Source organism: Pelmatolapia mariae, linkage group LG17 (genome assembly GCF_036321145.2).
Source record: "Pelmatolapia mariae isolate MD_Pm_ZW linkage group LG17, Pm_UMD_F_2, whole genome shotgun sequence".
Classification (NCBI taxonomy): domain Eukaryota; kingdom Metazoa; phylum Chordata; class Actinopteri; order Cichliformes; family Cichlidae; genus Pelmatolapia; species Pelmatolapia mariae.
This window is the reverse complement of record NC_086242.1, coordinates 6,780,001-6,806,601: the sequence shown is the minus strand read 5'-3', so window position 1 is coordinate 6,806,601 and position 26,601 is coordinate 6,780,001. Positions and strand designations below refer to the sequence as shown.

Below are 26,601 nucleotides of genomic sequence, written 5' to 3'. Positions count from 1 at the left end.
GCAGTACTCGCTAATTATATGTTTGGCTCCCCAGGAGTTGCCTGCTGAGTTTGTCAGATTTATTTGCCAGGATCTTTGAAAAAAGAAAAAAAATAGAGACACCTACTCAGACAAAAGCAACTGCGAGCAATGCAAGAAGAGCTCTGGGTGTTGAAATTCAATTTTCATTTCAGATCACACATGTTTGACATTCATTTAGTCGTGTTTATCCCACGGCAAACATGTCTTGATTGTTTTAAGAAGGAAAATGCATTGCATCGATTAAAGAGTGACAGCATCTAATCATATTTTCATTACTCTCACCCCTCAGAACCCCCGGTTTCAACAGCTGAAGGTAATGACCTCTTTTTCCCTTTTAGCTTTATAGGAAATTACGGCCTTCTTGCGAGGGTTTCATCACCAACTGTTCTTGTTATTTTCCTTAACTTTAGCGTTCTATTATTTAATAAACATAACAAATGTGTTCAGCGCCTTGTCCATCTACGAGCAGTCTTAATTAATAAGTTGTTTTCCATTTCCTGCAATCCTCATCTACTGTCTCCTCGCCTTGCCCTTGCCAAGAGCCTGCAGAAGATGGTAATGTATATGGGTGCATATACAAGACTATATCAGTTGTTTTTCTGCGCATCTTTGTCAGGTAATAAAATCCAATTGTTTTGATTTTCTCCCATACCGAGGCATTCATTTGCAGCGTAAATATCTCAATATCGTCCAATTTTATTTTGGCCCTCATGGTTGATACACATTTATCAAAGAGATGCCTCCACTGTTTCAAGGTAAACTAAGGCTCGTGGCTTGCAACCCCAAGAGTACTTAGAGCAACTCTAGTTTGACACGTTATACAGAAACGATTTAGACTCCATTTCCGCCCCTGACATGCAAGAAAGATTTTCATATCAATAGACACAGGGTAAATATCAGAGCTGAGTGAAATGGAGTTTGGAAATAATAAAAGGAAATCCATTTGCATTCCACCTGCTGATGCACTAACATTTTCCTTTGTCCTTTTGCAGCCGAGTCTCCAGCTGTGGATGAAGGTACTCTTACATGCTGATAAGGCCTTATGAAAATAGCTTGATCACTGCTCTAGTTTACCAAAAATGTCTGGTGTCTTCAACCCGCCTTTGATAACAAAACAAAAGGAAATAAAAAATCCACAGATGCTCTCCATCACTGCTAAAATAATGGAAAAATCCAATAAAATAAAGATTTTAGGACACTGGATACACACGCATACACCCATAATCAATTATTATTTTCCCTGTTGCAGATATGACAGATGAATCCAAACCTAAACCAAAGTAGGGCTGGGTTTTGTTTTTTTGTTATTTGAATTTTAATCAGTTTATCCAACTTGCAATAAGGTTGTTCAAAGTTCTTCTCATTGTAACACAGAGATGTTATATTTCAGGCTGTTTGCACCACCGCTGACTGTGCCAAAGATACCTGAGGGAGAAAAAGTCGACTTTGATGTGAGTGACTGAAGCCAATTTAAAGAAACAGTGTGGCATTTTTCAACATGGCTTGCCTTGGAGTTAGATGGGGAGAGCAGCGCTATTTCTAAATATGAATTTAGAATAGATCTCTTTTTTTGGCAACATAGAAAAGTATTCATTTCTAATTAAAAAATGAGTAGGTGGACTCACACTTAAAAAGACATAATCAAAGGCTTATCTGACTTTTGCATGTATCTACAAGTGGGTGTGAAGCACAGCTCTTGATAAAGCTTTGGTCATAAGTACAGGTCCTCTTCAGTTAAAAAGATACACTCAGCAGCCACTTTATTACATGGCCTTACTAGTACCATGTTGGACCCGCTTTTACCTTCAAAACTGCCTTTAATCTTGGTGGCATAGATTCAACAAGATGCTGGAATCCTTCCTCTGAGATTTTGGTCCATATCGACATGACAGCATCACACAGATGCTGCAGAGTTCTCGGCTACTCGCCAATCATATGAATCTCCTGTTCTGCCACATCCCAGAGGTGCTCTAATGGATTGAGATCTGGTGACTGTGAAGACTATTTGAACACAGTGAACTCATTGTCATGTTCAAGAAAGTAGTTTAGGATGACTAAACTAGCTAATGAACTTTGTGACATAGTGCAGTTATCAGAAGATGGGTACACTGTGGTTATAGAGGGTTGGACACAGTCAGCAACAACACTCAGGTAGGCTGTGGTGTTTAAATGATGCTCAGTTGCTATTAAGATGCCTAAAGTGTGCCCCCACACTGTGGGAGCCTGAACCGCTGATGCACAACAAGACAAGATGGATCCATATTGGCATGTTGCCTATGCAACAATTTCGGACTCGACCATTTGAGCATCACAGCAGAAAATCAAGACTCATCAGACCAGGCACCCTTTTTCCAATCTTCTATTCTTCAACTTTGGTGAGCTTCTGTGAATGATAGCCTGGTTCCTGTTCTTAACTGACACCAGGTGTGGTCTTCTGCTGCTGTATTTCTGTCATTTCCTTCAAGGTTAAATTTGTTGTGTGTTCAGAGATGCTTTTTTTTGCATACCTTTATTGTAACAAGGGATTATTTGAGTTCCTGTCAGCTTGAAGGATCCTGTCCATTCTCCTCTGACCTCTGGCATTTTCACCCAAAGAACCGCTGCTCACTGGATGTTTTCTATTTTCCGAGCATTTTCTCTAAACCTTAGAGATGTTTGTGTGGGAATATCTCAGCAGATTTCCAAAATACACATTCAAAATCACTTTAAACACCTTACTTGACACTAACTTTGAATTTCTCGATCATGCCTACATGCCTGAAACCACTGAGTTGCTGCCATGTGCTAAGTTATTGGGTGATTAGAGATTTGTATTAACATGCAGTAATAAAGGGATCAGTTAGTGTATATAATCAAAGTTTCATGTGTGCTGCATGTTTGAGGACTGTACTAGTGGGTGTCTGCCTGTTTTTCTTGCCAAAATGTAGATCTTAGTGCGATGCCAATACTTGATACAGGTTTTGGAAATAGATGATATGCAGTCGTGTTCAGTAGAGAACTAAAAACATCTATACGTGACTGCAGGATATCCACAGGAAGCGTCAGGAGAAGGATCTGACTGAGCTGCAATCTCTGATCGAGGCCCACTTCATTCAGAGAAAGAAGGACGAGGAGGAGCTCATCGCTCTCGTTAACAGGATTGTAAGTATTCCAGGAAAGCGTGCCAGATCGCTACAGTGATGCACCACCCAGCAAACAATTACACTCTGTTTATGTGTGCGTGTGTGTGGTTGTGTTTGCGTGTGGGCATGGATGATTAGGAGAAGCGTCGTGCTGAGAGAGCTGAGCAACAGAGGATCAGAACCGAGCATGAGAAGGAGAGGCAGAATCGGCTTGCTGTGAGTTTCTAGATGCAGTTGCGTCTGCCTTTTTTCAGTATGTGACAATGTTTGCAATAAATGAAGAGTGTCCTGCCCCCAGGAGCTGACACACTGTGGTTTTGCTCACGTTCCTGAACAGAATTAGAGTACAGTCTGCAAAAGCCTAATTAACAAAAAAAAAAAAAAAAAAAAAAAAGAACCATCCTGGATCTGTTTGTCCTCTGTTTTCATGTAATGTAACGCACTGGCTTTTTAATGGCTAGTGAAAATTTACGTTTGAATCAGATTCCATAAACTGGGATAAACACGAAGTCTTTGCACTCGGATATTTGCTTTCCATTTCACAATTTCATTTTTCTACTTTAAACCTGCCCTCAACATTTTTAATAATAACAATGGGTCAAATGATGACATTTGACTCATTGATTCTTTATAAAGCCTCATTTTCAGCCACAGGAGAAAGGCGTTGTTAGCAAGTGTAGAGGAGGAGAAGAAGAAGAGGAGCCAGAATTGTACAGAAGTATTAGACTGGAGTTAAACTTGCTATGGTCACAAACATATCTCCAAGTGAATGCTTGAAATTTAAGTAGGCAAATTAATTTTAAAAAGTGCTCTAACTTATCTTAAAACATGAGACTATGTCAGTGATGGATTCACAGCTTGTTTCTGCTGCCCCCAAGTGGCAGTAAAAATAGTATTTATGTATTTTGCACGTAGAAGTTAATCTTATGTGCAAAATAACCTTGATTGCACAATACAATAGCCTTGCTCACATAAAAACAATATTCTGAACTTTTTGAGAATGAACGACAATGGAAGCTACATTCTTTTTTTCTGACATCAGAGGATGTCAGAACGTTTGGAGGATGCTATCTTCAGTCCAGTTTTAGTGGCTGGAAAGACAAGTGGACAGATGGTTTCATTTTCTCCGTGTTCTATAATTCGTGTCACAGGAAGAAAAGGAGAGGAAGGAACAGGAAGAGGCCCGCAGGAAGCAGGACGAGGACGCCAAGAAGAAGAAGGCTCTCACAAACATGACTCAGCAGTACTCTGGCTTCCAGCAGAGGGTGAGTAATCACACGCGCGCACACATTTGCATTCAAAGCAATAGGAAATATGATCAGCTTCACAGTTTGCCTGTTTATTATGTAAATGCGGTCCCTTCCTTATTTTACACGTTCATTGAATCTCACATCCAGCAAGACGGAAAGCGGGGAGCAAAGAAGCAGACGGAGAGAGAGAAGAAAAGAAAGATCCTGGCGGAGAGGAAGAAACCTCTCAACATCGAGCGTCTCAACGAGGACAAACTGAAGTAAGAACACTACTGTTCACAGTTCTGCTCAAACACCTAAATCCACATTTCAAGTCTGCTGCAGGTGATTTGGTGGTGCATAAACTCCCATCTACCTCCCATTACAGTTTTTGGCCTTTAGGTTTTCACTTTTTGTACTCCTCCTGGTTTTGATTAAAAGGGAGAAGGCCAATGAGCTCTTTCAGTGGCTGTGGATGCTGGAGGCTGAGAAGTTTGACTTCACCAAGACACTGATGAGACAGAAATATGATGTAAGTATTTCGCCTCGGGATATTACGTGCTGTGCAATGACATAGCGAACACCGGTTTTTGATCTACAAGCTTTTATTTGCACCTGTTAAAATATCAGCTAACAGTAATCAAACTTAATGCAAGGTCATTCTCTTTAAATGATCAGCGTGCTCCAGATCTGCATCACTGAGCAGCAGAATTTGTGAGTAACTGTTAAAGACTAGTCTGAGCCTTCTGGTTTTTTGGTCTGTGTGTCAAAGGGTCAAAAACTGAGTCTCAAAGGGCTGAACCAGAGCTGACTGACCGCTGAGTGAGTAAGTTATAAACAGGAGGTGAAAACAGTGGTGTGTGCTGGTGAAGCTAGCGTGTGGCCATTTAATCCAGGACCTTAAGAGACAGTACAGAGTTGAGACGGTACTTGAGGTCTGACTTACAAGAAGGCAGAGACATGAGACAAAGGAAACAGGGTTTTTTTGAATTATTTCCTTTGTTTCTAAGATTTTGATTCTCTTAACAGAACAAAAATCTGATATCACAAGATTCACATTAACTCTTTAACCTAAAAGAACAACATCTGATGACCTCTCCTGTACCCTTAATGGCAAGATTTGGCAACTCAGTATATATTTATAATGACATGCTTTGACAATCAGTAAAATAGGTTCTGGGTTTTTCCAATAATAGCCCTACTAAGCTGTACAGGGAGAAAGTCATTTGGTTCCAGAAGGAGGTCTGAATTATGACAGAAAGCACTCAGTTCAGAAAGAGGAACAAGGGATACCCCTAGTAGGCGTCCAAGGGGAAAAGAGTTCACAGTTCCCTGATATGACGATTTCCGTGTTTTTATTCGTGGGCTTTGTATGATTTACAATTCAAAATAATTCTTATTTACATGATACCGGGTCTTTTTGCACACCATCACATTTAACTCACTGTCAAATAAAAGCTGTTTTATGTTCTCTCTTTCTTTAAGGCCACCTTCTGACTAATTTGCTGGTCATTTAAACAAAGTGGAAGGCTAGTCAACTACTCTAAAAGACAGAAAATCCAAAGAAAACATTTTAAAGCGCACATATTAAATGTGCAAAGATCAAAATTGGCCAAACAAATATTTTGTGTACATTTTAGGAGCTACATGAAACCATTAATTGCCTTCTTACTGATCTCGTTCAGTTTAATTCTATTTAATTTATATTCATAACAGTTGCCTGAAGGTGCTTTGCATTGTAGGATATTACCTAACAATATCAGAAAGAAAACCCAAACAATCAGACGACCCCCTATGAGCAACTACTTGGTAACTGTGGGAAGGAAAAACACAGTTTTAACAGGAAGAAAACCCCAGCACATAGGGTTTCAAATGTTGCTAAATTGTGTAGCACTTCGCACCATGTATGATGTTGCAAATACACACAGTGTCAGATTAGTTTGTACAGCTGAGCTAATGTTAGCAGTGCTAGCAGCAGTAGCCTTGATTACTTTCATGCTAGTGTCCAGTAAGAAGGGGAGGTGAAGCTATAGGGCTTTGGAGTTGACGTCATGCCGCAGTGCATTGTGGGATCGCGGCGCCATGTCAGTAGGCCAGAAAGCAAAACAAGCGCACAGTGTTGGAATCGGGACTGCCAGAACCATGCTCAAAATCAGCGCAAAAGACAGGGCTGCCAGGGGTGTCCTAACTACGGTGGCCCTAAGAGGCCAAACGGACTGCAACTTAAGAAAACACCAACAATAAGAAAAACACTGCAAAGGCACGCAAAACACAAAGGAAATAGGAAAAACCAAAACAGAATTAGGAAAAACAACGATGGAAATAGGAAGAAAGAAAACAGAAATAGGAAAAACGACAACGGAAACAAGAAAAACGAAAACAGAAATAGGAAAAAACACAAGGGAAGTGTTTCTGGGGAGACAATAACCCGACGGACCAGTTGCAGGAACCCAAAACATGGTAGGCGTGTTTTATCATGATTCATATAATACTGATGACGGATTTTTAGGCTAATGGTAGGCTAACATACTTACCTCTCATCTTTTCTTTCCTCACAAAACCGATAGATCCTCCACTTCTTTTAAGTGTCTCCCAGCGCAATTCTTAGCATATTTTGGTTCCTGCAACTGGTCCGCCAGGTTATTGTCTCCCCAGAAACACTTCCCTTGTGCTTTTGGAAATCTGTTTTTTCCTGTTTCTGTTTTCGTTTATCCTATTTCTGTTTTCTTTTTTCCTATTTCCGTTGTCGTTTTTCCTATTTCCTTTGTGTTTTGTGTGCTTTTGCAGCGTTTTTCTTATTGCTGGTGTTTTCTTAAGTTGCAATCCGTTTGGCCTCTCAGGGCCACTGTATGTAACACCTCTGAGGCTTTACCTGCCGTCATACATGAATACATTTAGTACTAGCTAATCTGGTACTGATTAGCAAGGGCAGCAATGTTTAAACATGGAGTCAACTAATCACACAAATAAAAGAGGGTGGGGCTGCTGTGTTCATACTCTAGGCTGTGTGAATTAGATGGACATATTAGGCATATCGGCTTTCAGTGACATCAGAGAGAGCCGAGTTTAGAAAACAATGTCTGAAATATAGCGTTTAAAGTAGTTTGAAGCCTTACAATGTTTACTTGTGCATACATGGACCTCATTATTTAAAACTTTGGAAATGAATGTCCAACATTATATAATTGACAGAAAATAACAAAGGTATAGTAGGTTCACTTTAAATTAGTAAGACAGAATGTGCATTCTCAGGTTTGTTTTTGCATTATGTTGGGACTTTTAAATAGCATTCATTAGCATTTTTATCAATGGTGTGTATTTAAAGCAGATGGCAACTGTGGTTTTTCCAAATCTTTTACTTGGAACTGTCAACTGAATATCTGCCATGGATGCTGTATTCGAGGTTTTATTACATAGGGGAGAGGCAAGTAGCTTCATATTCAGTGTGGCGCAATAAAGTCTTTCTAAAATCTTTGTTTACTTTTGTGTCTGGAAGAACTATTTGATTTACACATTCACCAAGTTACACACGAGCAGTAATCCGAATATTAGCTTTCAATCTGTTTAAAATATGTCTTAAATATAGACTGTGTCCACAGAACAGGTTGCCATGCGGACATAAAATTATGTAGGAGAATATACTGTTAGCTAGTTACTCCACAGGACCAGAAGATCCTCTTTTGCTGGCTCAGCTGGCGTCTGTTGTTTTTCCTGGACTCAGCATGTCCTTCATGTTTCTTCCTCTACAGATTACTCTGCTCCAGATTCGTGTTCAGAACAACCAGAGGTAAGTAACATCTATGAACCACCCTTCAGGTGTGGCTCATATTTGCACTGAGGACATCATTAGAATTTCTTTAAAAATGTCATTGTGTATCACGGTGATTTTTTTTTTTCTTTCGATTAAACACTCCTGGAGAAATCTAATCCAGGGGTGGGTAATTCATTTAATTCCCCCCTTTTTTTCTTTTTTTTTTTTTTTTTTTTAAAGAAATGACATTAACACTGAGCACATCTGTGTTCAGTTTATTGGTAAAGCCAACAACACAAGTCAGTTGCTCATTTGGCCCACTGGGAAAACTGGATTTCTATATTTCAGAAAGAATTTGGTCGTTTATACATTTTTTCTCGGGCCTTGTGACTTATCTCTTACACTCAAAGCCTCCAAAATTCGCATAATGCTGTATAATATTAATTGGGAACGTGATGTCTTAGCTGGGCTACAAATTATCACGGGCACGTGAAAATGTAGCCAAACTTGTTTTTGTTTGAAACAGACATGAAAAAGATCGCCTCATCAATAGAAATTCTTGTAGTTCTTGTGTATTGCAGCTTGTATGCAGTTTCTTTTATTTATTTTTATCATCTTGTTCTGGTTTATATTCTCTTAAATGCTGTTACAACACTTCCCCCTTTCATCCTTTACATTTTTCAGTTTTTGATTTTTAGTATGTCAAAAATTAGGACAGACAGTGTGAGTTGTGTGTCGAAGCAGCCTGTATTTTTATGACGGTATCAGATCTTATGGGCAAGGGTGCAAAACAAACAGCGGCTGCACATCAAAGGTGAGGACACAGTCGTCGTTTGCCAGCTGTGTTCAGCGTAAAATTGTGTCCTTTGTCCCTGTCTAATAGAATGATGCTTTGGCATTTGCCCTTTCCTTTCATCTATCACAGCTCTTTCTTGCTGTCCCTCTTATTTTCATATAGCACATGGGGCACCACTTAGTATAAACACTAAGGAAACATAACCCAAAACCAATCTATATGCAGACAAGGATATGTACTGTCATTCAAGTACCAGACACTGAGGTACCAACATGGCACGAGATATTTTAAATGTCATTTCCACTCTTTTTATTGGGTTAAAATGAAACTGCAGCTTGTTTTGATTATATTAATTATATTGTAATTTATATGATATATATTTATTTTCAACTATTTACCCAAATTGTCAAAGTTGTGGTCATACCTTAAGACAAATATTTTAACCCTACTTGAAAGTTTCTGTACTTTAATGTTTATGCTTGTGTACGATCATGTGAAAAAAGCTTTTACAGTCCTGTGAAAAACTGTGCACATCCCATAATTCATTTGCTTGTAGAAACACTTTTGGTAGCAGCAACTTGAAGTCCTTCTTTTTCTGTTTGGCTTTATCAGACTCTCACATCGTTCTGGAGAAACTTTTGCCCACCCACAGTGTGCTTCAGTTCATTGAGGTTTGCAGGCATTCATTTATGCATGGCTCTCTCAAGGTCCTGCCACAGCATTTCACTCAGGTTGAGGTCTGGACTTGGCGTGGGCCATTGCGACACGATTCTTTTATTTTTCAGCCATTCTGTGGTAGATTTGCTGCTGTGTTTGGGATCACTGTCCTGTTCTGCTACTCAGTTTGGGCCAAACTTTAGCTTGCCTCACACGATGGCCTCACATCTGACCGCTGGTATGAGGTGTTTGTGCTAATTTGCTGCTTTTTCGTTTTCTGTGCTGTGCGTTATGGGCAAAACTCTTCACTGTTTGTCCAAAGGACGTTGTTCCAGAGGTTTTGTGGTTTGTTCAGATGCACCTTTGCAAATCTAAGCTGTGCTGTTATGCTCTTTTTTAAAGAGAAGAAGTTTTCTCCTGGAAACCTGTCTGAATAAGTCATACTACTTGCCTTCTAAAAACTGTAAACACAGTAAAGGTAGTAAGGGTGTAAAGTCCTGTGAAACAGGGGCGGATTAACTGTGGTGGCATGAGGTGGCATGTGCATAAGGTGCCCACCCCATTAAAAAATAAATAGTAAAAAGATTGTGAAACGTAAAAAGTCAGACTTGTATTTCTAACTGATCCACCTCTTGTTGTGTAGCTTTCTGGATTTTATACTTACAGTTGGGCTACATGGTTATTTATTATAAAGGCTATACACTACATAAAATTAAAATTCACATTTCTTTATGTAACTGAAATATGTAAATATTTTGGGCTAAAGATAATAAGAAAGTTACAATGTTTATATGAAATGTGTAAGATGTGTAAATGTGTTGCATTTGATGTAATTTAACCGTGTTTCCCAGCCACTGTGCCTCAGCACATAGGTGTGCCGTGGAAGATTATCTGGTTCCACCTGATTAGTACTCTAAACAACCAGCATGAGTAGCGGGCAGAACAATTACATTCTCCTCCACTAGAGGGCAGTACAACTACCTGCTGTAATTAAATGAGTTGCCAACTGCCAGTAAAACAGAAGAAGACGAAGAAGAAAATCCATAATCGTCATGCTGTGAGACGACGCAGCGCGTAATAGCAATAGATAAATATTTGAAAAGAAAAAAAGTAGTCAATCTGGCCTGGGTCCTGGAGAAAATTCCCTCCCAGAAAAAGGCCCTAGGATGAGTAGTGGTCAGAAGAAAGCAAAAAGGTATACCGGGGACAAACCAAACCAATTCCGCTATGCCTGGTGCGCGGGGAAAAATTATCAATATGCTTTTTGTGACATTTTTGTTCGGTGGTGTGCTGTGTGATTTTTCTGATGTAAAATATGTGAAATACATGGCTGCAAAAGGTTGGAAAACACCGTTTTAACCATATATAGTACATATTACAGAATGTAACGCCTGAATGTGTAAAGAAATAGCTTTGATTTTGCCACCCTAACCAAATTTCTCTAGATCCGCCCCTGCTCTGAAAACGTTTTCATTTGACTGTTTCCAGCTAGTTTGCATTGTCAGCTAACAATTCCACTTTATCCATACATTAATGTTGCTACATGTACTTTAAATGTGTTTTTTACATCTTAGCTAAAAAGTTAAAATGATCATAATTTCAGCTATTAGCTATCTTTTTAGCTAGCTACTTGAAAATAATGTTTCCATGTAAGCCAGCAAACTACAGAATTACTCCCTGGGTACTATTAAAAGACATTATGAAATAATCATAACTGCAAGCAGGTGAAGGAAGATAAGCATTAAATAGTTAAACACTGTTTATTTTCTTCAAATCCAGCTTATCGTTATCAAGTCTTTTTTTTTTTTTAAATCTAGTGTCTATTCACACCTTTATTAAATACTGCTTATTTTTTTAATTTAACATCAGTAAATTGGAGGATCAGTTCATATTTAGTCATGATTACAACTTCAGTAGCTTATTTGTTTTAATTTTAATGCTTTACATAGCAGGAAAAATGCCATACGGAGGTTCAAATAGGTGTAAACTATGCAGTTTAACTTAAAAATATTCATCTATGCACACATGCTGAACAGTTGAATATTTTTGTCTGACTTCACAGCGCCAAAGGGAGAGGAAAGGCCAAGGGCAGAGTGAGATAGACGGAAACGTCGACATATATTCTCAGAGGAGCCATCTCACCACGAGTGCCCGTGTTGGAATTTGTTCTCAATCTGCTCTTCAGTAATCACAGTTTTGTGCCTTTTAGCCCTTAGCCTTTACAAACAATAAACAGACTTGTGCTTTTATGCCTGTTTGTGTGTTTTCATGTTAAATTATCTCAGAAATGAATCACTCTTTTCTTTTCACTAATCCTCACTCTTTGCACATATGAATTCAAACCAATTAACTGGCAGTAAAATACCGCTTTTTATTTATTTTTTTCTTTTGGGAACCACACACAGAACCACAGTGCACCATGAATTTTCTTTACACATAGGCAGCGATATGTAAACTTAATTAAATGACGTCCTGCTACGGTGCTCTGGAAATTATCCACACATTTAAATAACACAGTAATAAATAAAGACTCTGATGGCAATACAGTGTCAGGTTAATGGACTTGTTTACAGTACAGTGCAGTTATAATAGTGCAAAGATTAAGATGATGGAGGTTTGATGGTTTCTGACACGTGACAGCTACTCTTAAATGAAAAGGCTGCGAATTAGGAGCTGAATATTTTAAATACATTACTTTTCTTTTTTTGAGTATATAACTTGGAGCCAAAATATTGAATGCTTTGCTGAGCTGCCAAAAAAATGGCGTCAAAAACGTTGATTTCAGCATCGCACAAAAGTCCATTTCCATACTGGTTTAACCACACTTTGGCAAAAACGAAAAGTGCACTGCCTTTGGCGGCACTCTCAGTTCCTCCTGGAGTCGTGGGTGCCGACATTTTACCGTTAGCAAACAGAGGCAGTGCATTTTCATGTGCTCCAGACAACACTACACTTTTTTAGTGAACAACACAAGTTTCGCTCCTTCCAAGTAGCTCTGTACACCGAAGCAGAGATCAGAATATTTTCATGGTAGCAAATCCAAAACTTCAAGTTCAGACATGATGAATGCGTGGAGCATCGGTCCTTTGGGTGTGACGAGGAGGTAACAGCCTGGGATGCGTTTTTTTCCCCCCTCTCCTTCACCACAGATGTGTTTCCCTGATCTCTGCTATCACCTGACTGGCCCTCTGCAACGCCTGTGGACAAATGTGAACAAGTATTGAAGCGACTGTACACTGGGGAAAACTCGAGCACTGCTCAAACGTGGGAACCTGTTACCTGTAGCATGTCAGCGGCTTCCTTACGCCGCTGGGCCATGTCTTCAGACTCGGTCAGCAGGTCGTTGAGGAGGCCAGATTTATACAGCTGGCCAACGAGCTCGCTCTGGAGGCTGTCCTTCACATGGTTGACCAGGAAGTGCATCACTGCCTTTGGCACGCTGACGCAGAGAGAGAAAGAGGAAACAGACCGAACAGATGGTTGAGAACAAGGCGGCAAGATGGCCCGGCGATGGCGTCGTTTCCCCAGACGGAGGTGGCTCGACTTTGAACCGCCAGGTGGCCACGCCTGTCCGAGGACTGAGCTGTTTAAGCAGGAGCTAAATATGACGGATTTAATCTTCCTGGGCTTTAAAGGGCGCTTTCTGCTCCCAAGAGGAAAGGGAGGCATTTTAAAGGACGGTGTTTACAACATGTCCTGTAGTGTCGGTCACTGTGCTTTCCAAATTTCCACTGTGTCTACTGAAATAAATGTGTAGAAACAGGCCACCAATACAGATGTCACGTAAAAACATTAGCAAAACACTTCTTTCTTAAAATTCTCACAGCTGCTCAAGTCCGGTGTGTGCAAAGGCGTATGATTTACATAATTTTCATACTCATAAACCATTCAGTGACCCCCACCTCGTGCCCTGTGGATGGGGGTGCGTTTACAACCTGATCCCAGAGATTAGAAATGTTTCATCACAGGATGACAGTGATCACTCAGAACGACTTTGCATTGATTTGTAGTGACCTTTCCCTCCTAGGGACAAAGCATGCACAAAATCAGCAGAACCACCGGATCACCTCAGTATAGCGGGGGAGCCGCAATTTCCCATCATCAATGTCTGTATATAATTTCATTTTTTAAAAGGCTCGTTAGTTTTCTAGAAGTGAATGTATAAATTTTACTCAGACAAGACTTTTTTTTTAAAATCCATTTACTGGACTATTCACAAACAGATTACTGCTCATTTGGCGCACTACTGAGCATTTAAAGAGGCAGAGATATTATATGTGAGAGATTTAGTGAAAATAAGGTACAGTGCCTCTGGTTGCTAATAAAAATGATCCAACAAAGCGGCTCACTGATGCATTTTAAATTCTGATTTCTGGACAACAATGGCGCTCGAGCAGACAAGGGGAATACTAGAAATGAGGCTTCAGCTGCAAACACTGTGTTAGCAGATCTGTCTTAGTGTTGGTTTTTGGTCTCTTTATGTAGGATTTGATGGCAATAAACAAAAGAGGAGCAGGTGGGAGGGCCTACCTGTCCTGGATGTTCTTGCGGACAATGAGGAAGTAAGACTTGATGAGGCGCTCGATGACCTCACAGTCCCGCTGCTCGCGTGACGACAGCTTCCTGGCGACAGGCACAGGCTGCAAAAGGGAAGAAAAAAGGGAAGGCTAGTGTTTTAATCCCTCAATAGACTGTCATGTTTAATACGAGCCACGCTGGAAGGCCAGTGTTAAGTTACCACATCTAGTAGGTTGACCGCTCCTTTAAGTGGGCTTCCGGGTCCTGAGCCTGGGGCTTCCTCCCCTTTCTTCAGCATACCCCTCCAGCTTCCCGTGCCGTCCTGCTCCCCCTGAACCCCTGCAGGTGGGGCCTGGAAAAAAAAAGAATGATAAAAATGCTTTTCCACTATCTAGAACCCTTAATATCATTACAGTATGACATTTGCAGAAAGTGATGGTTAAAGTAGGACTCATATGCACTGCTAACACAAAACAGGCATGTTAAAAAAACAGAGACCAGATTAATCAAATGAAAGTTTATGTCTTTGTGCTGTTAATGCACAAGTTAGAGAGAAAACATGACAAAAGCCATGCCAACAGCTCTGCAAGTATAAATGTTAACTTCAGACATCAATGGCAACACTATCAAAGCAGGTTAGCATGCTTATTAAGATTAAAAACAAAGTACACCTAAGGGAGATGCTTGGAAAAAGTGAAGCAATTTCAACACTGCTACAATTCAGATGAAGGGGGAACTCAGCCACGTCACAAAATAAGTAAGAGGAAAAGTCAAGGGGTCACCAAAGTCAGCACGCTTTATTCCCTGAGGAACATGAAATGTAAGCATAGCTTACAGAAAAAGAAAAAGAAAAGAAAGGAGGATTAATTAGATGGTACGCAGAGGTAGGATTATTCTCTACCTCAAAATTTCTGGAATCTAAAAACAAAAGACTGCACATACAGTATTAAGAGGTTAGAAAGGGAAGGAGAAAGAAATCTTTTTTTTTTTCTGTTAGACAAACTTTGGGTTCAACAGACTTCAGGGAACACAATGGTTGTCAGTGCAAGTCCACACAGGCTGAGGGAAAGCAAAATAAAAGCACGCCATTAGCAGACAAAGATCAGAGTGCATGCCAGCAGACCATGCCCATCATCCACCCATCATCCATCCATCGCCACCAGCAGCCCCGCAGCCAGCCAGGCACAGAGCCAGCAGGCTGCATGTGTGCCCACCTTGGCACCGTCCATCTCTGCTCCAGACGCAGGGGGCTCGCCAGACACCGCAGTTGGGCCGGCCGGGCCTTTGCCAACAGACTAGCATGAATACGAGAGCAGGAATGGGGGAGAGGAAGGAAAAAGAAAGCACTGAGAAGAAATGTGGAAAGACAGAAGAAAAGGAGGCTGGCTGTCGTAAGCTGAGGCAAGAGGAGAGAAGAGATGTGGGATAAAATTCCTTGATGGAAACTATCCGAAGCATTTGGTTCACGGATCATCATTCAGCAGCGCTCCGAGTGATTAACGCCGCACAAGTCTCCTTTATACTGGGACTCTGCAGCCTGCGACCAAATGTTACAACACATGAGCTACGGTTATATTTGAAAACACAGTCGCTTTCTTTTACCTTATCCCTGGGAACTGCAGCGGGCATCTCCCTCATCCTGTTTCTCCTTTGCTCCTAGAAACATACAAAAACACACATCTGAACAGTTGATGGTTTTTGACACTTCTTAGAAAGAAAAAAATATGGAAAATAATTTACTGGCAAGAAGATTAGAGAAAAAAAAGGGGGTTCGGTCTTAAACCAACCACTTTGCTCATTTCAAACACATTTCATCATGTAGCACTGTTAGTTATTCTGTTTATAATATAAATAATTTAATAGACATGAAGGAAAAACTCAAATGACTAAATTAGAAAAACATATTTACCAAAGTTCACAAAGAGTCATATTGAAAACACAAGTGACCAGTATTCAAAACACTGTGCATGAAATTATTTGGGCAATAAGTGAGTTTTGAACAGAGCTGGATCTCCCAATCCTGCTCTCACTTGAACTTTTAGATGCAGTACTAAAATGCAATTAAATATCACCAACATGGGTTCAGTGTAATCAGTTGCTTCTTAATTTCCAAATGCTGCCTCCATCATTTTGCTTCCACGCACTTTATTTTGTATATCTAATGTGTTTATTCTTTCCACGTGAGTACGAACCTCTATGTTGTTATTCATGACCCCACATGCGTCTGCAAAGTCCGGGTGTTTGGTGTTGATATAGGCCAGCTCGATTGCAACCAAGTTGTGAACCTGCAGCGAGAATGAAGACAGCTTACAGTGGTTGTACTTGCTGCTAAAACCCGACCGCAGGAGATAAATGCACACGTGCAAAGAGAAGTGAAGGCGCCGGTACCATCTCGTTGGTGATGGGCAGTCTCTTCCTCAGGAGGGAGGTGACCACTTCTACGATGGCTTCGTGCAGCTTAGGGAATCTCTGCAGCTCCTGCGGGGTGAAGCGGCACGAACGTTAATGATTGCACGCGAGCAAAGGCGAGCTGAGTGCACGCCGGGCCCGTTAGCTACCTGTGTGCTGTAGTTGCTGCAGTGCTGGATGATCCTCTGCATCTCCTCGTGGACCAGCTCCACGCAGCGCAGACTGGGTTCCTCCAGGCGTTTCACCTGCTTCTTTACCAGCAGCTCGAAGGAAACCTCGGGCACGAACAGGGAAGGTCGAGGGCCCTAATGCGGGGAGGCGGGGGAGGAAGTGAAGGTCAGCAACGTGTGCTGATCAGATAAGCTGTATGACAGATAAAGTGTTTTTCATCTTGTTTTACAACAGACTACTGAACGCAGGTGTGAGAGGACAAGCTGCAGTGATGCTAATGACATCATGCGACAGCTGACGACTCACTGTGGCGTTCCTTATGGCCGTTAGGATATCTATGGTGCTCAGTCCCCCCAGAGGATCCACGGACTCCAGCGTCCTACCAAAGGTCTCGTGGAATATGTAACAAATTCTGGCTCCGCCGCACCTGAAAAATAGCAGCGGGGGGATATTAGCTGTGATGTGAACCCCATGGCCTCCGCTCCTGTCAGCTCTTCCCTCGCAGAGGCTGTGCGTGCCTCAACTTATAATGTGGATCATATTAAATGATGAAACCAATGCAGCTGTTTTGCTCATTTCTCCCTGCACCGGATCAACAGCGTCACCATGTGGCAGGTCGGAGGAGTGGCACAGAGACTACTACTCACAGCTCTGCCGTCTCGATGTATTTGGCCGTGCCCTCGATGGTGTTGCAGTACTCTGTGGCGAACTTGGTGATGAGCTGGAGCAAGGTGGCACTTTGGTCCTCCACAGGTTCCCCGTAGCTGCTGAGCAGGGACTGGTACTGTGCTGCCAGGACGTTGATCCGTGTCTTCAGCTCAGGGAGACAGTCTCGAATGTGATGCATCAGTAGCCTGATATTACAACAGCAAAGGGCAGAGCATTACCTTTTCTAGGACGGACAATAGCAACATGCGCTGATGCCTGTAATTAATGCCAGGGCTGCTCCATATCTATGCAGACAGCATCTTCACAGAGGAAGCACTACTTGGGCATTTTCTAGTATATATGACAATGATCACATTCTGCAAACAAAACACCAGAAATGCCTGAAAATGCCACACACATAAACAATTACTGTTCATGCACCCCACTGACAACAGTCTGCATCACACGCTGTTCTCTAATCGCTGGTGTCAACAAACAAAAAGCCTCATCTAGCCTAAGTAACACAAACTAAACAACACTATATACTCTTAAACGCTGCCCTTCAAACCACCTTTTTTTTGTCTCTACACATTATGACCAAACATCACCCTGGTTCTGATGCCATTAATTGAGGATTCAAGTCAATGGTCTAACTCCAGAGTACATCAGTAGTGAATCTACTGATGCCGCCTCATATCCAGGGACATACTCAGAGGGAGAGACACGAGGAGGCTCTCGCCCTCTATAAATCTGAAAATCACATTTCAATACACAGGTAAATAAAATAATAATCTCCATCTGCAATATTAAAGTGATATACACATTAATACATCAATTATCCAGTAATATAACGTAAATGATTCTGACAAGACTCTGTCTGCATATTAGTAGTTTAATTTTAGGTCTGCAAGGCATCTTATGTAACACTAAGAACTGTGTGTTTGCCATTTTGGGTCCGACGCTGTGGAACACTCTCCCCCTGGAGCCTGGGAGTCTTCTGGGTGTTTTAAGTATCACCTGAAGCCCTGGAATTTTTGTGCTTGAGGTACACATTTTTAATTTGCAATGTCTTTAACTGTCTTTGTGTTTTACTCTGTGTTTCCTTTTGCAATTTGGTCTTTACTTCTTTCTACTTTCATGTGAAGTAACGTGTAATATACTGGCAGCCCACTGCTTCTGTCCGTCTATGTAATAAAGCTACTTCTAAATTACCCCAAGCATCATTTACACTTCTTGTTTTTATTTTCATATGGCCACATACAGGACAGCATAAACACAGGCCCGAGAACAGATAGATCATCCGGGCTCTACTTCACCAACTAGCTTTTGAATGGTGCTTGATAAAGAAAATGCAACTTTCTACCATCGTCTCAGTGTGATTTAGACATTAAAGTATAAATCATCAGGGTGCCGTTACTTTTACCTGTTTAGGGTTCTGGCCAGGTACTTGGTTCCATTTCTGTTGGCAAGTGATGGATATTTCTTCTGCAGGAAAGCGTGTTCATCACGAATTGCATCAGCCACAGACTTTTTATTGTTGATGTCCAGCTGGCTCCTAAAAGTTCAAACATACCAAAAAAAAAGAAAAAAAGGAAAAAAGAAAAAAAAGATGTTTACGAGAAAAAGTCTGTTTTACGGTACTTTCTCGTATTTTTCCCAGAAGTCTAATGGTGATTGATGTGCACAAAAACTGAAACGTTTTTATTAAATCTTCCCCCTCAATGGCACGACAGTGATAAAGGAACACAAACAATAGATCCTGACATTAGCCTTTACTAGGAGCATTAAAAATTGATGTGGCACTCCTCTCTCGACATCTCCACTGAGCTATTCATCTCTGATATGAAATCATACTCATTATGAGTAGTGGTTTGTGTGATGTTTGTGAGACCTGTTGACTACTCCGATTATGCCGAGTTTGACAGGGATCACTCTGCCCATCAGTACATCCATAGCGTCGGTACCAGCGTCCATCAGGTCCAGCTTGGTCACCACAGCCAATGTCCTCCTGCCTGATGAATTACAGTCATTCACAAAGTGCACTATAACCCACTGCCATTAGATTACACCTTTAAAAGACTCATTATTTTACTAGTTTTAGAACATGGCTCCCATTTGGTTTTTCTTACCGTCTGGGTCGACTTCCCGGGCCACCTTGAGGGCCTCCGAGGTAGCCATGTCTGTGTTAGCCGCAGTGACAGCCAGGATAATGCAGTTGGGGTTAGAGATGTGCTTCAGGATTAAATCTCTTATCTGAATCTCGATGTCCTTAGGCTGATCACCCACAGGCACCTGAAAGGAGCAATTCCAATTACAAGGAAAGACACAGCACCCGTTGTTTTGAGTCAGACAATAAAGTAGGGACTTTGTCAAATTAACACGTCCAACCAGAGGGGACCAACTAATGAGGCTGGAATCAAAGCCTGGATACCCTGAGGCTTTCATAGCACACGGTTGAAAAACATTAATTCCCAGCCATCTAGAAATATGAAATACACAAAAGCATTGACCAGATGGGGAAATTAACATCGCTGACCAGGCTTATACGGTAAAGCTTTTTTTAAGGCATTTTAGTGCTCTTTAATGAATAAAACTTTTAAGAAAGGAGGTGTTGTACAATTAATTTCCCTTGGGGTACACGATGATCAAAGACTTGTCTTGGGGAGCTGGAGCAAACGTTACCTTAGTGATTCCTGGCAGATCAACCAGTGTGAGGTTAACAACATGAGGAGAGAAAATCTTCAGATGAATGGGTTCATCGCTGATTCCCTGCAGAGGGACAAGAAAAGAGGAAAGTGGAGTGTGGATTTAATAGCTTAGTAACTTAGAACTGGGGGGGGGGGGGGGGGGTCACTGACCCTCTAGAGTCACTGACCTAAACCAGAGTCACACTTTCACTTGCCGTTTTCAAAGCATTTAGTTTAAAAGTTGTGCTGCAGCTGGATTATTTTAATTCTCTGATTTTATTACTGTATGTATGGCCTGCTAACTATCTTCGCATCAACGCCAGCAAGACGAAGGAGCTGGTGATTGACTTCAGCAAGAAGCCACCAGTGAACATCCAGGGTTTGGACATTGAAACGGTGGAGGAGTACAAATACCTGGGAGTTCACCTCAATAACAAACTGGACTGGTCCACGAACACAAATGACGACTTAGACCCTACAATAAGGGTCTAAGTCGTCTCCACCTGTTATGGCGGCTGAGATCCTTCGGGGTGAACAGGACACTCCTAAGGATGTTTTACGACACTGTGGTGGCGTCTGCTATCTTTTATCCTGTGGTTTGCTGGAGTGGTGGAATGGCAGAGAGGGACAGGGGGAAAATCAACAAACTGGTCAGGAGGGCCAGCTCTGTCCTGGACTGTCCGCTGAAGTCCATCGAGCAGGTTGGGGAGTAGAGGATGTTGTCTAAGCTAACATCCATCATGGACAACACCTCCCACCCCCTGCATGAGACCGTACGAGCACTGAGCAGCTCGTTCAGCAGTAGACTTTTACACCCACAGTGTAGGAAGGAGCGCTACCGCAGGTCATTCTTAGCAGCAGCTGTTGGACTCTATAACACAGTTTAACATCCTTTTGGTTATCTTGTACAGTACACTTTATACATATCTCCGTACAATTTTTTTCTATACATTGTTACCTGTCAATGTTCCCTCTAACCTGCGCGCGTGCGCAATTGCGCACTGCTGGCACGGTCTCTGCGCACAGAAAATCTGCGTTGCGCACAAAATAAAAAAAAAAAAATCTAACCTGAATTGAAATTAAAATTAAAACTTTAACAATTCTGTTCTGCAGTGTTAGTCAGTAAGTGACTGGCTGCTCCCGTATGGGATTAGAACGAGGCCACCTTATCCCATAGTCCAGCCAATAATGCGATTCACATTCGTATATACGCAGCTAATGAACGTGGATGACAGGTATGACAGCGTCCTTATGTGCCGACACCGGTGTTTTAGCTAGCAAAGCAGCGTGGCTGATGTGGAGTGAAGCCACGTTAATGACAACGTGTACAACCATTGGAGATGTGAGCAGGTCAGATGGAACACTTGACGGAAAAAGTGTGGACTTAATACCAGTTTTTAAATTGTGTTGATAGGCCACGTAAAACCAGAGTTACAATAAAAATATCTGCAATGTTTGGTTTTCTTCCTGAATACTATCATTGTTTATATTTACTGCAGGAAGAAACGGTAAAATAAGAAAAACGCTCGAAAGCACTCTCCGCCTGTGAGCAAAAACAAAACCAAAAAAAACCCCACCCTTTCCTATTGGTCGAAAAATGTACCATGTCGACCAATCAAAAAATGATATGGCAACATGGCATTTAGTTGTTTAGGAAGGGGGAAGTTTTAGGAGTGACGGCGGTGTTTTGAGATGTGAGAGATTTGCGACGTTTAGCGCAAATCTTGTGTAGTTAGTGTGTAGTTAGTCAGTAGTTTTGTTGTGTGTGTCAGAACAATGAGGCGACTGCTGAATGTTACAGGTGTTACAGGAGTGATACATCTCCTGTTGTCAGGCCTGCAGGTATCAGGCTGTTGTTCTCCTTTATCTCATAGTGGACAGAAATTATTTTTGGAGTGGCACAAATAATTTGTGTGGCATCAAATTTGATGCAGAACAGCTGATTGTTCTGTAAATAGTTTGAAATGGTTATTTAAGAAAACGCCTTGACTGCATTTTTAGGTAAACAGCTGCAAAAAACTTTGTTTTTTGCATAACTCTGTTACTTTTTTGAAGAAGTAACTACATATTTAATTGCCCAACATTGGTCATTATTTACTGTATTTTGCAGACAGAGAGTTACAGGACTCTCTCCCAGACCACAGACTCATACTCATAATACAAGTCAGAGCTTTATAAAATAAAAAATAAAAAATAAATAAAAAAGGAAAGAAAGTTGTGTTTTCAAAATTGGAGTTCAACTTATTTTTACTTGCAATAGTGTTAACATACTACACAGGTCATGAACAAGATTTTTTTTTTAATTTTCATTGTAAGTGGGCTAAAGCAGTTAATTAAAAGTAGTCTAACATAAATGTAAATGCTGTAATTTGATTATTTTAATAAACCGTGTAACTTGAATGGATTCGATGCTGGACCACAGTGCACACGTCTGCTGTTGCTCACAGTGATCCAAGGGACCGCTCAGGGAGTTTGTGTGTTCGCTCAGACACATGAAAAATTAGAGGGAACATTGTTACCTGTATATACAAACTTCAGTTGCTTATGTATATAGGATCACTTTGTGTCTTCCTTTTATATTTTATATTTCCCCCTGCTATAAGAGCTGTGTAGCACCCAAATTTCTCATCTGTGGGATAATAAAGGTTTATTCTATTCTATTATAACTCCTAGTTTGACTGTAGGTGGCCCACAGTTTAAAGTTGGGTTTCTGACAAGCAAAATAAGGAAGAAATATCCTATAATGATTTTATCCTCAATGACCCCACTGGCTTTAGAAAATGTTCAACCCACATCTCACCTTATTATTCCCAGATATTCGCTCGGTTTCATTCTCAATTTCTTGCCTGATTTCATCAAAATCTGTGTAGATCTGTAAAGAAAAGCAACAACAACAATATCACAACAAGTATGGTTCAGCAGACTGAATTCTTTTTAGTATCACAATAACACATACCTTATTTTTAGTGTGTAGAAATTTGCCCCACTCTTCAGTGTCTCTGCCTGTGAACCAGAATAAAAACTTTCTTAAAGCAGGTCGAGACAGGTGCTGGCTATTAAAGAAGCTACTCTGTGCGGGAGCCTGAGCGTGATGGCAGTTAATGCGAGGACTGATGCCTGGTGACATTTACTGGTGTGGTGAATAAAAGCAGCTGGAATCACAGGTAGTGCTTTTGAGGAGGAGGAGGGGGTAGAGCTAAGAAGGTGATGTAGGTTACTAAACATTAAGACACCTGTACAAAGCACCTCCTTGAAGTACAGTGCTTTTCACACCATGACATCTGCAAGTTGTTGGAAAGACAGTGATAGAGACAGGATTTTAAAACTGGGGTAGGGAATCTTTCACACAGGATACTAAAGATTACAAGGATGTGTTTGCGTGCCCCCTTGTGTGTGTGTGTGTGTGTGTGTTGTATTAAAAGAAAGAAAAAAGTTTAAAGACCAAAAAGGGTTATTACAGTTCATAGTACATACCACCTTCATCATGTTTCCTTGTGTCTCCAGGATCCACGTGGACTAGCTGGAGGATTAGAGGTCTCCTGGTTACAATGCCAGTCCCACGGGGCAGCAAGTCCCTGCCCACCAGGCTCTCCAACACAGAGCTCTTTCCACTACTCTGCAGGCAGAAGTGCATCAAAAAAAAGATATGAGTTAAAGCACCAGAGAGTTGGCTTGTTATAGTTCAGTTTTATTGTTTAAAGGGGACCTATTATGCCCTTTTCCAACCCCATTTTTAAATTCTTGGTAGCTTTACAGCTTTACATCATTCACAATTTATCCTTATTTAGCCTATACAGGGCCTTAATGTAGCTCTTCAGTTCATCTACTGTCTGAAACAAGCCATTTTAGCTCCTCTCTCTTTAAGGCCAATCTCCTGACTGGCTGCACCTTGCAAACAAAAGATTTGAATATCAGGTCAGTGAGGCAGCTGGAAATGGAGCATTTAGCCAGGAAATTTGGTTCACCCAGTCTACCTGTACATACAACCTTGTTATTTGGAACTTCCTCTTTTAGCACAAGCATGTATGCAGTAGCAGCTTATAATCGGTAAGAATGTTTACTTTTAGTTCATTCTTTGATAGCTTAGGTGTCTTTTTTTAGTTATTTGTGATGGATAAGATTTACGAATTTCAAAAACATATAGAACCAGGGGTTTAAAATATATATATATATTTAGCAAACTACCAAAGATCAAAGCTAACTAATTAAAATTACTTTTCCTTGTCAGATTAGTTTCAGTAAACAATCACAACTGTGGCATCTTCTTTCTGATTTAACACAACAGCATAAGGCTGATCTTATGATCTTGGAGCTCCGCTAAGCTAATTCTACCTCTTCCTCGGGCTATGTCCTAGTTTTAGTCTACAGAAGCTAGATGAGGATCTGGATATAATTAATGGTGATCAAAATAGACTTAATTGCTCTCGTCAGCTCAGACTCTGCGTATTTGTTTATTAGCTGTCAAAAAGAAGAAGTGACAATTTAGCAGAACTCCCAGATACGGCCTTTGCGTCATTTTGATATGCGAATCGGTATCACAGTGCAGTAAATGCTACTCTTTTAGTCCTTCTACATACATGTATATCATTAAAACAAGGTTATCTGGCTAGCATGACAGCCTGCTGAGCAAAATGCACCCAGTCAGCCTTTTACCTGAGTCCCCACTACTGCAATCTGCGGCAGCTGGATAATATCCGCCCCTACTGTGTTGAACACATCCTGGAGCTTGTTTATGACGGGGATAAGAGCCTCCATGCTCGTGAATGCTGAATTAACCTAATAAACCCGTATTTTTTCCGTGATGGAGCCAAAGTCATTCAATGTCCCTCCGACACCACCATTGCAACAACACCCACCAGACGGCTGAGAGATTTTGTGGGGTGCTGGGAGTTGTAGTTCTCCAATGGTCGAAAACGTATGGCACATGATAAGGAAAAGACTACATCATATGGACGCTGAAAATGACGCCACAGTTAGTTGTCTTACGCATGCGTAGACGTTTTGTTGATGAAAAGCTAGCTTCATTCGCCAAGAAAGTCGGCCACTTCCCTCCTTCTAACTTTGTCCTGCCTGCATGCTTTTGTACCATTGAGTTAGTTTGCGTACCTCTAGTGTCTTAAGTATTTCATCATGCTGCAGTTCCTGGTAAGTTTTATATTTGTATTATTTTCCTTAAAAGTTGACGTCTGTTGCGAAGCTAGCCGAGTTAAAAATGTTAGCATTATGCTAACCGTGCAGCTAGTGCTGCTAGTTAGCTGATTGAAATTGAAACTGAGTTGCATGATTAGGAATAAAAGTCGCTGTCAACCACCACAAAGTAAAAAAATATATATAACGCAAACACACAGAGTCCTGAAAAACCTTCACCTCTTCCATGGGAATTGTCAGTGGAAGTACCAGTCAGTTGCTGCTAACCAAATCCGCTTTATTAATTTATCATCAAGAAGTGTAAACACCTGAAGTTGAAGCTTGGCAGATTTCTGGTCTGGAGCATTCACAATGCCACAATCATCCAGCAAAATCACCCCAAGGTCAGACAGTGTAATGCTTAGAGATACTGAAATTACTCAGGGTAGGGGAGATGATCTGGGCTTGTTTTGCAGCCACAGTACCTGGAAGCGTGAAGTCACTGAGTCCGTGACTTCCTCTCTAAAGTAGTCTATAGTGAAGGGTGAGGCCATCTTTCCGACATCTAATCTTCGGTCAAAATTGTGTTATGTAACAAGGCAATGATCCCAATTACAGTAGCGAATCTACAACAGAAGTACTCAATGTGATGAAATGGCCCAGTTAAAGTCTAGACCTCAGCTTGATTAAAATGCTGTGATGGTACCTTAAGAGAGCTGTGAACAAACGATTGTCAGCAAACCTCAATAAAGTGAAGCAACGCTGTGACGAGGAGTGGGCTAAAATTCCTCCACAACGATGTGAGAGACTGATAAAGTCATACAGAAAACAAGTTCTTCAAGTTATTGCTTGGTTCTACGGGCTATTGAATGGGGTGTGCTTAGTTTTTCACAGAACGTTGTGGAATCCTGTGAAATTGTTTTTTTCACACTAGTTTAAAGGTTTTTAATGAACTTTGTTTTTCTTCCAGGCTGGCTTCACCTTGGGAAATGTTGTGGGGATGTATCTCGCTCAGAACTATGAAGTAAGTGTGTTTTGTGACTTGCAAACCATTTTTTCAATGATTTAGTGAAGATGTCACTTTAACCCATGGGCTCCACTAACCCCGAACCCCAAACCAAAACGTATCTGGTCTGGATAGATGCTGGCTGGAGCCTTTTATTCGCTCAGTGACTGATGTGTGCAATTGCAGTTTTGTAAGGTCGTTGCCAGCTTATGCCCTTTATCTATGTATAGAAACACATCCTGACTGAGCTATTAAAACACAAACACAGTATATGTGTACATTTCAATTTTTTCCATTCTCTGTGTTTTTTGAATGTCTTTTTTGAACAACCAGAACTTCTCAGTTGGATTATGATCTGGACTCTGGTTGGTTGGTTTACTTGTGGGATTTGGGTTATTGTCTCTACGCTTTTTTTTCCTGAATTTTCTTGATACAATTTTAAATTTATTGTTCCCTAAA

At 41.0% G+C, this 26,601-nt stretch overlaps 3 protein-coding genes across 5 annotated transcripts in view; 2 read left to right on the top strand and 1 right to left on the bottom strand.

The window, feature by feature from the left end:
* The first annotated feature begins 571 nt into the window (after nt 1-571).
* On the top strand, nt 572-11,825 carry tnnt2e (troponin T2e, cardiac). The gene is made up of 11 exons (XM_063500683.1): nt 572-576; nt 1,014-1,037; nt 1,271-1,301; nt 1,412-1,472; nt 3,046-3,162; nt 3,282-3,359; nt 4,295-4,408; nt 4,541-4,653; nt 4,814-4,904; nt 8,122-8,159; nt 11,639-11,825. Exons 3-11 carry the CDS (start codon nt 1,273-1,275, stop codon nt 11,676-11,678), a joined length of 681 nt encoding a protein of 226 aa, XP_063356753.1. The 5' UTR covers nt 572-576; nt 1,014-1,037; nt 1,271-1,272; the 3' UTR covers nt 11,679-11,825.
* Nucleotides 11,826-11,930: 105 nt separating this feature from the next.
* LOC134646769 (dynamin-1-like protein) lies at nt 11,931-24,879 on the bottom strand. 3 transcript variants are annotated; one of them, XM_063500680.1, is made up of 19 exons: nt 24,663-24,879; nt 23,487-23,625; nt 22,966-23,012; nt 22,810-22,881; nt 20,005-20,091; nt 19,452-19,614; nt 19,214-19,334; nt 18,746-18,877; nt 17,322-17,528; nt 16,981-17,101; nt 16,653-16,808; nt 16,483-16,572; nt 16,287-16,379; nt 15,697-15,750; nt 15,309-15,389; nt 14,315-14,446; nt 14,107-14,216; nt 12,856-13,015; nt 11,931-12,773 (listed from the first exon to the last, which is right to left on the bottom strand). In XM_063500680.1, exons 1-19 carry the CDS (start codon nt 24,762-24,764, stop codon nt 12,717-12,719), a joined length of 2,124 nt encoding a protein of 707 aa, XP_063356750.1. In that variant the 5' UTR covers nt 24,765-24,879; the 3' UTR covers nt 11,931-12,716. The 3 variants fall into 3 exon arrangements, with proteins under 3 accessions (XP_063356750.1, XP_063356749.1, XP_063356751.1); XM_063500679.1 differs by having other exon boundaries at nt 11,932-12,773; nt 23,484-23,625; XM_063500681.1 differs by lacking the exon at nt 15,309-15,389 and having other exon boundaries at nt 11,933-12,773; nt 23,484-23,625; nt 24,663-24,878.
* Nucleotides 24,880-24,995: 116 nt separating this feature from the next.
* The window catches only part of stmp1 (short transmembrane mitochondrial protein 1), a 2,687-nt gene continuing 1,081 nt past the window's right edge, over nt 24,996-26,601 (top strand). The window contains exons 1-2 of the mRNA XM_063500961.1: nt 24,996-25,154; nt 26,107-26,160. Coding sequence (XP_063357031.1) covers nt 25,140-25,154; nt 26,107-26,160 — 69 coding nt within the window. The 5' untranslated portion in view covers nt 24,996-25,139. The remainder of the gene's footprint in view (nt 25,155-26,106; nt 26,161-26,601) is intronic.

What these genes read in the sequence shown, in the direction of transcription:
- tnnt2e (XM_063500683.1), top strand. Translation starts at nt 1,273, where the DNA reads ATGACAGATGAATCCAAACCTAAACCAAA. An exon ending in AGAGGCAGAATCGGCTTGCT is followed by an intron (nt 3,360 to 4,294) that starts GTGAGTTTCTAG and finishes TTCGTGTCACAG; the next exon opens with GAAGAAAAGGAGAGGAAGGA. An exon ending in CTCAACGAGGACAAACTGAA is followed by an intron (nt 4,654 to 4,813) that starts GTAAGAACACTA and finishes TTTGATTAAAAG; the next exon opens with GGAGAAGGCCAATGAGCTCT.
- LOC134646769 (XM_063500679.1), bottom strand. Translation starts at nt 24,764, where the DNA reads ATGGAGGCTCTTATCCCCGTCATAAACAAGCTCCAGGATGTGTTCAAC. An exon ending in TCATGAATAACAACATAGAG is followed by an intron (nt 15,751 to 16,286) that starts GTTCGTACTCAC and finishes GTATGTTTCTAG; the next exon opens with GAGCAAAGGAGAAACAGGAT. An exon ending in CGCAAGAACATCCAGGACAG is followed by an intron (nt 13,016 to 14,106) that starts GTAGGCCCTCCC and finishes TCTCTGCGTCAG; the next exon opens with CGTGCCAAAGGCAGTGATGC.